General features: G+C 32.7%; 2 protein-coding genes across 3 annotated transcripts; one reads left to right on the top strand and one right to left on the bottom strand.

Annotated features, from left to right (window-relative positions):
* Window positions 1-676: 676 nt before the first annotated feature.
* LOC107428479 (uncharacterized) lies at window positions 677-1,881 on the top strand. Of its 2 annotated transcripts, none has more exons than XM_048462809.2 (2): window positions 677-800; window positions 1,261-1,881. In XM_048462809.2, exon 2 carries the CDS (start codon window positions 1,294-1,296, stop codon window positions 1,555-1,557), a length of 264 nt encoding a protein of 87 aa, XP_048318766.1. In that variant the 5' UTR covers window positions 677-800; window positions 1,261-1,293; the 3' UTR covers window positions 1,558-1,881. The 2 variants fall into 2 exon arrangements, with proteins under 2 accessions (XP_048318766.1, XP_015894501.1); XM_016039015.4 differs by lacking the exon at window positions 677-800 and adding an exon at window positions 859-1,116.
* Window positions 1,882-3,521: 1,640 nt separating this feature from the next.
* On the bottom strand, window positions 3,522-7,277 carry LOC107428520 (BTB/POZ domain-containing protein At1g67900). The gene is made up of 4 exons (XM_016039066.4): window positions 6,427-7,277; window positions 6,258-6,327; window positions 4,863-6,125; window positions 3,522-4,304 (listed from the first exon to the last, which is right to left on the bottom strand). The coding sequence occupies exons 1-4, from the start codon at window positions 6,483-6,485 to the stop codon at window positions 3,807-3,809; spliced, it is 1,890 nt and encodes a 629-aa protein (XP_015894552.1). The 5' UTR covers window positions 6,486-7,277; the 3' UTR covers window positions 3,522-3,806.
* Between the last annotated feature and the right edge of the window lie 5,861 nt (window positions 7,278-13,138).

Raw genomic sequence — 13,138 nt, 5'->3', positions numbered from 1 at the left:
AATATTTACTTATTTATAATTATATTATAATAATACGTTAACAAGTAAAATATTAATATACGATATTAGATACATATTTTACTATTTTTAATTATCATACTTTTGGTTAAAATCTATACAAACATAAAACTTTTTTTTTTTTAAATTTTTTTTAAGGTAATAAGAAAACCATCTTTGGAAGCTATAGTAAGCTCGCTGATTTGGCTTGGCCACCCATCGGTTCTTTTAATACATGATGGTCATGAATGATTGATTAAGCATAATTTAGTCAGAATTTCTAATTTACCAAACACTATCTCAATATGCCAAAGCTAGAAACTTTATATCAATAATTCAAAAGCAAAGCAGCACCAAAAAAGACCCTAAAGCAAAAAACCAAAGCCAAAAATCACCTAATGGCATTATGGCATATAGAAAATACATACATATGGTATGGTGGAGGTCACGGAGATCCTCTCTATCCAATGGTACTTTGAACACAGGAAAGGATGTTTTGCAATCCTTACAATAAATGACGAAAACTGACCCACACCCACATCTGATATCCCCAATTGACACCCACGAGAATGTCTGCCATGATAATGTGTGGGACACCTTCTTAAAGCTTCTATCTTTCTCTCTCTCTCTCTCATGATTCAAAGCGACTGCAAAAGAAAAGATAAGTCAGTGGAAGAGATAAAAGTGAAAGCTAATGAAGGAGGTCGTCATCCTTCCCTTCACTGTGTATAATGATGGGGGTTTTCTAATAGAGACTAGAGTTTGTTTTGATGAAGCATTTTTGCTAAAGTAGAAAAATATAGGTGGGACGTTAATGCTATCCAAAGTTTTTTTTTTATCAATGTCATCTTACCCATAACCCGTGACTGTGAAAGAAAGCAAACAATCAATAATAAAGAGAAACAGATAAGGATAATATATATGTGCATCTATATCACATACTATGTCTGCCCATCAGAGTTTTAAATCACCCTGCTCTCTCATCTCCTTTTGTCTTTCAATTTTCTACCTGTGTCTATATCTTCTCCTTTTTTTTCGCATCTGAAAAAAAAAAAAAAAAAAAACCAACTATACCCTTTTTCCTGGAAAGTTCTAAATTTGCTTGGATTTGATCAGCAGGTCCATTTTCTATTGTACTATATAGTAATTTCAGTCACAAAGTCACTCTTTTTTATTCTTATACTGCTTGTTAATTTCTGTTTGATTTGCTATTAACCCACATGCTGAAGCATTGAATTGATTTCGTTATTTGAGAAATTGCAGGAGAAAAATCAGGAGAGAGAGAGAGAGTGTTTCATGCAAATGAATAATGAACAGATGATGAATAAGGATATGAAAGTGGAGATTCCATCGGGAAATGATCAAATGGGACTGGTTGGGTCTGGTGGGCTAACGAGACAGCCTAGTGTATCAAAGAACAATTGTCTTTGCTCTCCAACAACACATGCTGGTTCCTTCAGGTGCAGGCTTCACCGCACACCAAGCCTTCAAAGGACCAAGAGCATGGACTCTGCGTCCTCTCGGGAGTCTACATCTAAGCCCAATACCACTACAGCTTGATATAAATTTAATTTACCCACCAAACTGTTAATTATTTGCTGATGGAAAATAAGTGAGCTTTCATGCTGCTCTCTGAGTCTTTTTCTTGTATCTAAGGGTTTGGTTTTTTTCTCCATTTTGGGTACTTTTTGTTTGTTTGTTTGTTTGTTTGTTCGTTCTTATTTCACTTGTATAGTTTGGAGATCTGTCTGTTTAGTAATGGTAAGAGTAAGACCTGGCAGTTTATGCAGAGTCTCTCTCAAGCAAAATTAGTGTCTGTTCTGATACCATAATTCCAATGATAGCAACCATAAATAACATATTATAAAGTTTATTATTTATTTATTTATTTTTGTTTTTGCCACAAATTTTTAGTTCTATTTGTGTATATATAGCTGGAGAGCTGGAACAAACATGGCTTAATTTTCCTTGCTAAGCCAAACATTTTTTCAGTTGCCTATTATTTGGAAAACTGATAGCTAAAGAGGAAATCTTGTGAGATTAGTTAACTGTTTAACTATCTATAGCATACAGAACTTGTATGTGGAAGTAATTGTGACTAGAGGCTCAGTTCTTGTACTTCTCTTTATATTTTTCGAAAATGTCTTAAGACGTTTTTGGAAAAAAAAAAAAAAAAAAAAAAAAAAACTAGCTTTTTGACAGTAATTGTTTAAACATAATTCTTCTTGATAAGAGAAGCCCCTAAGATGTGCTTATTGGAAAACGATTTTGTAGTTTAAATTCACCAACTTCTTCAGATTCTTAAATACAACCAGATCAGAGAATATCCTAACCACCAACCCATTGGTTGGATCACTAATTCTAATATATTGAATGAATGAAGAGCTTAGAAGTTTGAATGGCTAGAAATAGGCTATCAGATATTTTCAATTTAATCGGTTTCAATCTTTTCATGTTTTAGAATGTGGAAATACTGAATCATTATTGATAAATGGGCAAGCAACATAAAAACGTGTTAAATTATTAGGAGTAACAAAAAATACATGCTGGTCATGTAGAGTTAGCAGACAGCAAGCGTTTAGCTTTATTAACATAAAAACTGTGTATCATCCAAGCAGCTTCTTCATAATACGTTATAATGATGTGAAAAGAACAAGGACCACCTTCCCAAATATGATGCTCCAACACTCTAATTTTCTCATTTCAATGTATGCACGGTGGGTATTTCTGTTTTTGCAGCAAGAATGAAAGACATTAAAATTACATCCAATTATTTGCAGACAACATGAAGATGCTTGGATTTTTGAGGTCTAGATGGAAACTGCACTGAACTGTTTGTGGAATTGTCAAAGACACGATTTTGCCAAATGTTGGGAAGGAAAAAGAGAACACTTGAATGTTTATGTAATCATTGATTCACAATATTATTCATTCAAAAAAACACCCATGTATTGGTGGTAAATCAATTTGGTTTGGGTGGTGGAGTTGCTTCTTTAGTCGGTAAAATTTCTTACTGTGCTTTGCTTTGATTTGCTACTTTATAATTAAATGTTATTATATTGTTGTTTCCCTATTAGTGTAATGTCATCTTCAATTTTGGAATATAGAAAAAGCAAGTTGAATATTGTTCCATGGTATTGTCAGTTGGTGAGTTTTGTCCCTTCTTGTCGGTTCTTTTGACTTCTTTTGGGTACAAAATTGCTGTAAATAGTTTGTTTGTTTGTCTTTAACTTGCTTCAAATAACCGCAAAACAATTTTGAAATCCATCCTGTTGATCAGATGTCAAAAAAAAAAAAAATAGTAGGTAGTTTTGTCTATGACTCAAAGCAAATTTAAAAGGAAAGCTGAATAATTTCATTTTAACTTCAAAACAAATCAATAGGACAGAAATCCCAGTATCAGAGCAGTACATTATGTCAGACACATGGAATACCAAGAAATAAATTTTCTTAATTAATAGGTGAGGATCCAAGGAAGTTTTTTCAATATAGAGACAAAGACAGGTGTTGCAGATTTATAGACAAACACAACAAAATTGGTCCCACAATTACTCATTTACAACTAATAAAGCTTCAGCAAGAGATTTTCCATCTCATATCCTGAAAATCTTGTTTCTTATTATAATAGATTACATCGACAATGCGCATTGGGATTCTTAATCTTCCTTTTTTTTTCCTAGAAGTTACAGGGGATTTAGCAAGAATAAAGTGGGAACAACAAAAGAAAAAAAAAAATTGAAAAAAGAAAAGGCAGAGTATATGTTACCCTTTAGATTACCATACCCAACCAGAAAGTCAACAAAATTCACTCAATTCTTTTCACTGGCTGCTCTGTTTGTGGACCATAACTTACTGAACATTCTTTTGGGTCTAGTTGGAAGAGCGCAAATAGCCTTAAGCTTAGAACTTCTCACAATTCCATCCGGGTGTATTTCATTTTCATCCAATTCATCATCTTCAGCCAGCTTCATTCTTAAAGTTGACATCCTTGATTTTGGTGATTTAAGGCCTGAGACACTCCATTGATCATCTGCTTGTATGGAAGTAGTGGTGCTTAATGGTGGTGGAGGCTTCGACGGGTCAATGTTGTGTGTGGCTAGAAGTGCCTTTATGTTGCTAGGCAGTTCAGTCACTTTGCCACCTGCCATAGCAGCTCTGGCTTGCTCAAAGAAGAGAACTTGGACCACCACCCTTAGTGGGAGTAGCTCATTTTGTGCAGCATGCATGCAGGCTTCCATAGACAGTTTTTTGCAATCTAGGATTCTACATAACCTCTTCCTTTCACTCTTATTGAGTTCTGGGTGTGCCTGGAAATCCATGCCATAAAATGTTAAATCAAACTTGGTGACAAAGAGAATTGTTGAGCATCTTATAACTCCAACAACTACTAGAGTTAAATACAATATAATCAATGAAGAAATCTGCAAACTAGGAAAATCGACGTGATAGAATTTAGTTCAAACTCTAGTGCTCAATTAAGTAGGATAGAATTTGAGGGTGGTTCAAAAATTTTACTTTTTTTTTTTTTTTTTTCCAAAAAAGAAAAATGGAAAAAAAGAAAAAAGAAGTATGCATGGACATTTAATCAAGAAAAAACTTGATTGAATTACCTAAAATGGAGACTCAATTCTCTGCTAAATTTCTTGTGGGTCAGGCTATCCTAACTGCTGATAAATTGTGAACATGATAAGATTTTAAGGTCAAGAGAGTTGGTTATCTACTAACTTTGGTGACCCACATCCTAAAATATGATAGTGAAATATGTCAAAGATATTTGACAATATTGAAATGTTAAGATAAGCAAGAGGAAAAAAATAAATAAGAAAATAAAAAAATTGAGATCATAGTAGATTGTGTTAATTTACCCTGAGGTAAATGTCAATTGCTCTGTAGAGATCATCATGGTCAAGCCTTGCGAAATCCGGTATGGTTTCGGCTAGAGCAATGAACTTTGATAGAGATAATTTTGACTCTCTAGCAATCTCTTGAAGGTATCCATCTACAAGTTTTGCCACCTTCAATTTTGCGCTATGTGATGCTGAAGAAGATCTCCTACTTTCTTGAAAATCAAAATCGATATTCTCAGCTGATCGAGATCTCCTCCTTTCGAAACCAAGTTTGGACCTTGGAGGGCTAGTTGGGGGACTCTGCCCTTGTAACATGAACTGTTCCAAGATGGTTAAAACTATGTCTATATCATACACCGTATCACTTTTGTAGGACACAGAAGGAATTAACAAATCACTGACTGTTGCTTCTTCTAATTGAAGTCCTATTCTTCTTGCCAATTCAATTTTCGAAGAAGAAGAAGCATGTAGAATATTAGCTGCCTTGAGGAGTTTGAGTAAAAAACTGCAAGAAACAGCACCCTTCTCTGCTGGAAGTAAGCTTACTATTGACTCCAAGAGCAACCTATGCTTAGAAGATACCTCACTGGCTGAGTCTGAATCCGAATCTGATGAACCGTGGTTATTGGTAATTCCATTTCTTGGTATGCTTGGTAGCCATCTTGAAGCATATATTTTCAAGGCATCACCTATGAGATTGGAGGGTATCTTTCCACCAGATTTAATTGCTATCATAGTCCTCCAATAAAGGTCTATACCCAATTCTGCCATATCTTCAGCCCACCAACCTTTTGTTGCTGGTTTGTGTCTTTGGCTCTCAGCTCCATTGCAAGACACATCGTCTCTAACGCGTCGTGAATAACTATGAGACAAGCTCACCTTTGAGGGATGTGTTAACACTTTTGAAGCAATTGCTTCAATGCATCTGCTAGTGATTCCAAGGTCCTCCGACCACAAGGCATAAGCTTTTGTGCTTTGTAGTGTCACAATGGAGTCTCTCCACCCATGAAGTATGCAAGAGTTAAAAAAAACCTCAATTTTGTATATCAGATTCCCCTTCTCCACATCCTCTGTCATCTGCAAATACTCTGCGGCGCATCGAGCCGAGACAATGTTGTAAGCACTGAGGGTGATGGTTATACCATAGCAAAATTTTGCACACATTTCAAATGCTTCAATTCCTCCTGGGAAATCAGGGAGTTGTATTATTTGGTGCTGTGAGGATTCAGGAGATTCAGAACATAGCCTCTGTAGGCGCAAACACTTGGACAGCAGAGGAAACTGGCGTTGCCAAGAAAAACCACAAAACCAATTCAAAAGGAAATAAAACCATCAGCATCATTCAGAATTTCTTCATACATACAGAAAAAAAAATTAATTAATCTGAGTTTATGAGAAAGTTGGATAGATTACCTTGTGAAGCAAATATCTGCTTCCCTTGACTTGAATTATTAGATCACTAGAGACTTCAGAGGAGACTGCCCTGAATTTTAGACAAAAGTAAAGAAAGATTTTCAAGTACCGGTAATGGTGAAATATATCTCAAAGTAAGTTCATGTTTTTAAGTGGAAGATGCTATTACCTCACAGCCTCAGTAGTATAGAAAGTATCTGGTCGAGATCCAAGTTTCATAAACTTCATGATTGATTCTTTCTTTCTTTCTTGTTTTTCTTCTTATGTGTTTTTCATCAGATACTTTGTCAAAGTATTTGAATCAGATAAAAAAAAAAAGGAAAAAAAAAAAAACAACTTATTTGATTTATAAAACCTTCCCTTTTAGTGCAGCAAGAACCGCAAGTTGTTCTTTCTTCTTCAACAGCAAGCAAAACAAGTTGTCCAGACTAGAAACAGAGTGGAGACCAACCATTTCCTGTACTAAATTTTTATGGACCTTTAAATACTCAAACTAGAAAATTAAACCCAAGAGATAAAATGGGTAATTTTTTTTTTTTTTCAGCAAGCTAGAGGGGGGAAAAAAAATAATAAAGATAGAATTTTCTTGGATGAGAGAGGATATCCAAGGAGAAAGGAAGACCAAGAGCTTTGTTGTGGGTATGTAAATACTATGGTGTTTTTATGAGTTTATATATCATAAATAGTCAAAGTTACAAACCCAGAAGATCAAACACACCAAAGTCCATGTCCTATCAGTCAAATTCTATACCCCATGTGATTTGGACATGCAAACAAAGAATCAAAATTCTCTTCAACCCTAATAAAATCCCAAAAAACCACTGTGTCTACCCATGTCAATCAAACAAAACCACAGTAAAAAAAAAAAATGAACCAACTAATAGACACACCACAACAAACAAACCAATATACATTACTTAAATTAGAAAGAAGAGGAATATATATATATATATATATAAATAGTTAAAGAATAGTTTTTAAGATTACGACCTGAAATTATAAACTTTGACACTCCACAAACATAAACTGCCAATCATTCATCGGAAAACTCAACCTGAAAAAAAATAATTGCCAAAAAAAAAAAAAAAAACAAAAAACTCTTCTTTTTTTTTTTTTTTTTTTTTTAAACTAGCAACTTCAAGAAAATGTATGAAGACTCTCCGCTTCTATTAGCATGGCCATGCCAGCGTGCAATTCAAAAGGAGACGCCCACGTGCTTATCCTGCGCCCACTTGTGGCCTTCTCACCATCATTGTCACGCCATTTTTTTACTGTAAACTCTCTGATTATTTTAGTCAAACACTATTTTATACGCTACATCGTACGCCTGTCCATTGCTCCTAATTAATTTCCAAAAGGGAATATTGAGGGAAAAAACTAAAATAATCACAGAAATTTTTTTAAAAAAAGTTAGAGATAATTATATTGTATACCTTTCTTTTTTTTTTTTTTTTTTTTTGGGGAATATGAAAAAACAAAGAATACCAAAAAGTAAAGGGATTGCTAAAAAGAAAAAGTGTATAGGATATATGTGAATGGCTAACAAAATGCCCTTTTTAATCTTCTTCCTCCACCTACAGCCACCGGGGTCCAAACCCGGTCTTAAAATTAAAAACTGCCCTGCTCTTCTTTCTTCAATAACGAAAATACCCCCATCATTCATTTATAGCATTATGGCCCATGACCATGAAACGTTTTCTTATATCATTGGTGTGAAATGAAGAAAACCAAAAGAAAGTTTACCATGCATGAGTAGCACTTAATTAATACTGATCATATGTCAGAGCTTTTTGGCTTGCAAAGTTTTTTATTTTTATTTTTATTTATTTTTATTTTTTTATTTATATATATATATAATTGTTGAAATTAATGCATGATTCTGACAGTTGACAGTCGTCTTCCACACATTTCATATCGGATTATTAGGGTTTTCTTATTCTTTTTTTTAAATTTTTTTGTTTTTGTTTCATAACACATACCTTTTGATGATCATAACATTGAGGACACTGAACCACAGCATTCTTTGGACCCCATTTTCCAATTGAATGATAGATTGCTAAACCAATAAATTAACACCCAATTTAGAAGCATGTGATGTTTGCTAGTAAGCGACCCTCTGATAGGAGTAGCTAGTTGCATTAATCTTCTAGACAGGGAAAGAAAAACGCAAAAACAGCGCCAATATTAGTAATTTAATATAGCTTTATTAATTTAAAGTTTGCCATCAAAAGAGATGTGTTTTATTACGGATTTTATTAAGGAAAAATGGATCAGATTATTATTATTATTATTTTTTTTTAGTTAATCAATTTTCTGGGTCCTGTATCGCCAGCGGAAAAAACCCCACATCATTTGTGAGCCAGTTGTGGGACTTCTAAAGTTTCAAAATCTCTGTTCATATCACAAAAATGATGAGATGGGTTGTATGAAAACTTTCTTCTATATCATTTATTGTTGTTTGCTAATTGAGCCTCTTGTTTTCAATCATACAGTTGAGATTAGCAGATTTTTTTTTTTTTTGGTTATTTTTTTTTTGGGAGGGTCTTACACAGAAAGTCACTCATATAGCATACAGATGTGATATGCATTATGCCATTTTTATTTAATGATAAAAGAAATATCCTATCCAGCTTTACTGAATTAATGCCATAAGGGTCCCATAGAAAATAAATTATAAATATCTTGAAGAGAAGATAGTAATTTTGTTATTAGACTATCTAAAATAATGATATACATTTGTTAACTATGCTATTGGGATCCAAAAATAAAGAAAGTTCAAAATAGCTTCAGAATTATTATCAAATGGGCGAGGCTAAAAAACATATAATATAATATATATATATATATATGTTTAGATAATTTGGATGAAAAAGAAGTGTAACCCAAAATGTTGCAGCGTATTGCGGCAAAATCGATCAGAGAGTGAGAGAATAGGGACCCAAAAATTGAATGTTGTGGCTCTATCAATGTCCTTCTCTAGATAAGAGAACATGAGGCTTAGAGATGGGTTTATCAATGTGCACCTTAAAACCTAGGCAATTGGCAAAGTTTGATATTTGAGAAGAAAACGGAGGGTAAGATTTTAAAACGAGTGGTGTTGAGTACAGGTAAAGGTCTCTGTGGGCATAAGTTGATGTCCACCCTACGTGAAAGTAAGGCAAATGGTTCAACCACAAAATGCTGTCATGGTCCATCTCTTTGTAACCCAACGGGGTAACCAACGGACAACATATGGGTCCCTCATTTTATAGCCTTTTCTCTCTCTCTCTCTCTCTCTCTCAGAGGTGGGTCCTTCTACGTATTTACAATTTGCAAACTCTACTGGAAAATTCAAAAACTTTCACTCTTTGTTAATAAATATATATTTGAAATTTCTCTAGTTATATAGACCAGCTAGCTAGAATTTCAGATAAGATGTTGATTTATGTGAAGCACTTCTGTCAAGCAAGAAAACAAAATCCTAGTCCTGTAGGGACACGCTCTAATAGTGAGTGACCTTAACCTTATTTTCATCTAATTTATCATATGCATCCAATAAGTCCACAACCTAAGAAATAAAAAACAAACTGACACAAGTTTTTACAAAAAGTGTTAGAAACCACATAAAAAGTCCTTGTGTAAATACACACACACACACACACACACACACACATATATATATATATATAATAAATTTCATTTCGAGAAGTTGAAGAAAGATTTGGTTTTGGTTTTGGACCAGTGCTTGGATGAAGCAGGATCTATACGTTTCACACGTGAAGATGGTTGTGGGGTTGTTAGATGGTGTTTTTTTCATTTTTTTTTTTTTTTTCTTAATCGAAGGTTAGATTGATAAGGAACATAAGGTCCCCACAATAACAAAGTTGTAAGCATTAGAAATCCTGTGATGAAAGTAGAATTTATGAGAAGAGGGCACCACATTGGAAAAGCTGAAAGAGACTTTGGATTATATCACTGATCACTATTTGTACTGCATTGGGAAGAGCAGAAAGGAGGAGATCTCTATTCCTTAAAGGTTCGTCTCGCTGCTGCAAAATGTGAATGATCGATACAATTCATTCACTCTCTCAAGAACACAACAAAGATTTTGTATATATTTGTGTATTTATAATCCTAATAGCTACAAAAGTTTGAAGCTCCAATAAGGGATTTGTTAGCACAGACAGAAAGAAAAGGATCACACAAAAAAAACTCTGTGACCTTGCTGTGACTAACAAGACATTTCATACATACCCCTCTAATTAAATTTGCAAATATTTTTATTTTTCCCATTAATATCAGGCTTTTTTAATTTGTTCAACTATATAGGATAACTGTGCATGTGTCGGTTGCGAATTCTGCTCTCTCTCGACCAACCCAAAATCTCTGCAACAATATTTCAATTTTCAGGCTTTACGAAATTAATTACCTTTTGTGTAATGCATATTCTTACAAACTGCACATAAAGGGTGAAATCCTTGAGATTTAGCTAAAAGGTTATACATTCTTCATAAAATATTAAAAGAATTTCAGAATATTATAAAGAAATATATTGTAAATAATTCTAGAATAATCTATAATTTAGCTAGATATATGTTATGTGTACATAATTAGAATGTTATAGAATTTTATAATATATACCAGGCTTTCTATATAAAGGGTTGGTTCTTCATTTGTAACACATTCAAAAAATCTAAACAATAAAATATTTACATTCTCTCAAACTTTCTCAAATTTGGAATTATTAACAAACTTAAGATTATTGTATTGTTCTCAAATTTGGAATTATTAACAAACTTAAGATTATTGTATTGTGTATACTACATTAAAACGAATGACATTATTATTATTGATCAATAAAACTACCTAACACTAAAAAAAGGATAAGAAAAAAGTGGGGACAGATTTCATTTTATGTAAAAATTTTATTCATCTCAATTTTTTCGCAAGAAGAAAAAATAGGATCTGTTGAATTTCAGATACGCAGCCTCACCAATAGGATACAAAAACTTTCTTCACATTTGGAATTGCACAGAAAAAGATTATTTATCTCAAAGAGCCCTACGTCAAATTTTGGGAAAACAAAAACGGCTGCTAATGCCAATGGCTACTGATTGCCAATGGCTGCTGTTTTATTTGTCAAAGAAAAATAGAATATGTTATGAAGAATTAATTAATCAATTGGATATTCGGAAATCAAAAACTTGCTAATTTGAAAAAATAGTTTATTTTGAATTATTTGATTTATCTCTCAAGATCTCTTACGCTTTACACTTCTTCCTACTTCGCTTCTTTTCTTGATTCTATGTTTATGCAAGGCTAGTCAGCAAGAGAAGTGCTAAGTGCTGCACGGAGAGGTTGAGAGAGTTAAGCTTGTGACAATATGGTAGCTTTCAAAAGATCATTTATTATCAAGGCATGGACCTTTCAATTTTCCATTCTAGCTGCTGCAGTGTTCACACATATCAAAACTATAAAAAAAGAAAATGTAAAATTAAAAATGTAACAAATTTGGAATTTACCATATTATCATGTCTCACATTGTAAGTTAAAAAATACATATAAAATTTGATTTTTTATTTTTAACTATCTTCCGGTGTCACTAATTGAGATATTATTTGCAATTTATGGTATCATCCATTCTAAACTATAATCACATAACAAGTAATTAAATGATGATACTGTATCTTTGCAAGACCTCCAAAATATATGTACATATATATATATATTTTTTTTTTTCTTTTTTTTCTTTTTTGATGAAATACAGGTCCTCCAAAATGAAAAGAGATTTTTTTTTTTTTTCAATAAATGAACAAAGAAAGTTGATATATCATACATGTATATGATTGTATTGAATATGCTTCACTTTTGTTTCATACCACATGTATAGCATTCCTGTTGCAAAGCTGTTTTTTTTCGAAGAAAGATAAAGATTACATAATTTTAAAATTTTTTTTTTCTCCTTTGAGTAACTATTATGTATATAATCATCTTGAAAAGAGCCATACTTATAATTCTCTGTTGTCTTTCTGCATGACATAAATGGACAAAATCATCACGATATATTTTTTTAAATATTATTCCTCAATTATATATTTTTCTTGAACATTATTAAAACGAAAACTTATTTTTTCTTAACTTCTCAATTGAACATATGTATATGTCATCCCTAGACTCTATAGTCTATACAGTGCTTTCCGTATGATGGTACTATGCTAAACAGTTCCATATCCACTTGTCCATGCGTATAATTAATATATATATATATATATATATATTATAGGCCCCACCCATTCCCTTCCTCATTTTAACCCTAAACATCCAGTTAGTGGGTAAATTACTTTGCTTGATTTCGAATTTAATCAACTATAAAAAATCATTTTAATTTTTTTTTTTCTAATTGACATGCCACCTCTAATAGAACATGATCATATAGAACAATTTAATATGTATCAACATTTTTGGTAATTAACATGTATCAACATTGATTTCATGGGAAGGGATTGATTATATATAACTTTTACCACTCTAGCTAGCTAGTTTTGTCGCTAAACAACAACTAAATGATTGAGTTATTTTAACAACTATAAGATGAAATGAAAAATCATTTGCTATTGAACGACAAAAATATTGAGTCAATACGCGAAGGGCCGACCAAGAAGATCATATTATATAAAGAGGTTAAATAATCATAACTTTTCTTCTTTTCTTTTTAATGGTAAATTATAAATTCCAAAAAGTAGTAATTAGGTCTGCGTTAATCATGCAAATACCATAGATTTAGTAAATTAGATTTTTATTGTTTGGCATATAAAAAGTAATTAATGGTGGAGTTTCCAAGGGGCAAATAGTCAAAGGTTAAAAAAGCTTGAAAATCACAGTTGGAGTCGGTAAATGATGAG

The sequence above is a fragment of the Ziziphus jujuba genome, chromosome 12, assembly GCF_031755915.1.
Source record: "Ziziphus jujuba cultivar Dongzao chromosome 12, ASM3175591v1".
Lineage (NCBI taxonomy): Eukaryota > Viridiplantae > Streptophyta > Magnoliopsida > Rosales > Rhamnaceae > Ziziphus > Ziziphus jujuba.
This window is presented reverse-complemented; position numbering and strand designations above follow the sequence as displayed.

Coding starts and splice junctions, on each gene's coding strand:
- LOC107428520 (XM_016039066.4), bottom strand. CDS start 6,485: ATGAAGTTTATGAAACTTGGATCTCGACCAGATACTTTCTATACTACT. Junction 6,328..6,426: donor TATACTACTGAGGCTGTGAG/GTAATAGCATCT, acceptor TCTAAAATTCAG/GGCAGTCTCCTCTGAAGTCT. Junction 4,305..4,862: donor CAATTGACATTTACCTCAGG/GTAAATTAACAC, acceptor ATGGATTTCCAG/GCACACCCAGAACTCAATAA.
- LOC107428479 (XM_048462809.2), top strand. CDS start 1,294: ATGCAAATGAATAATGAACAGATGATGAATAAGGATATGAAAGTGGAG.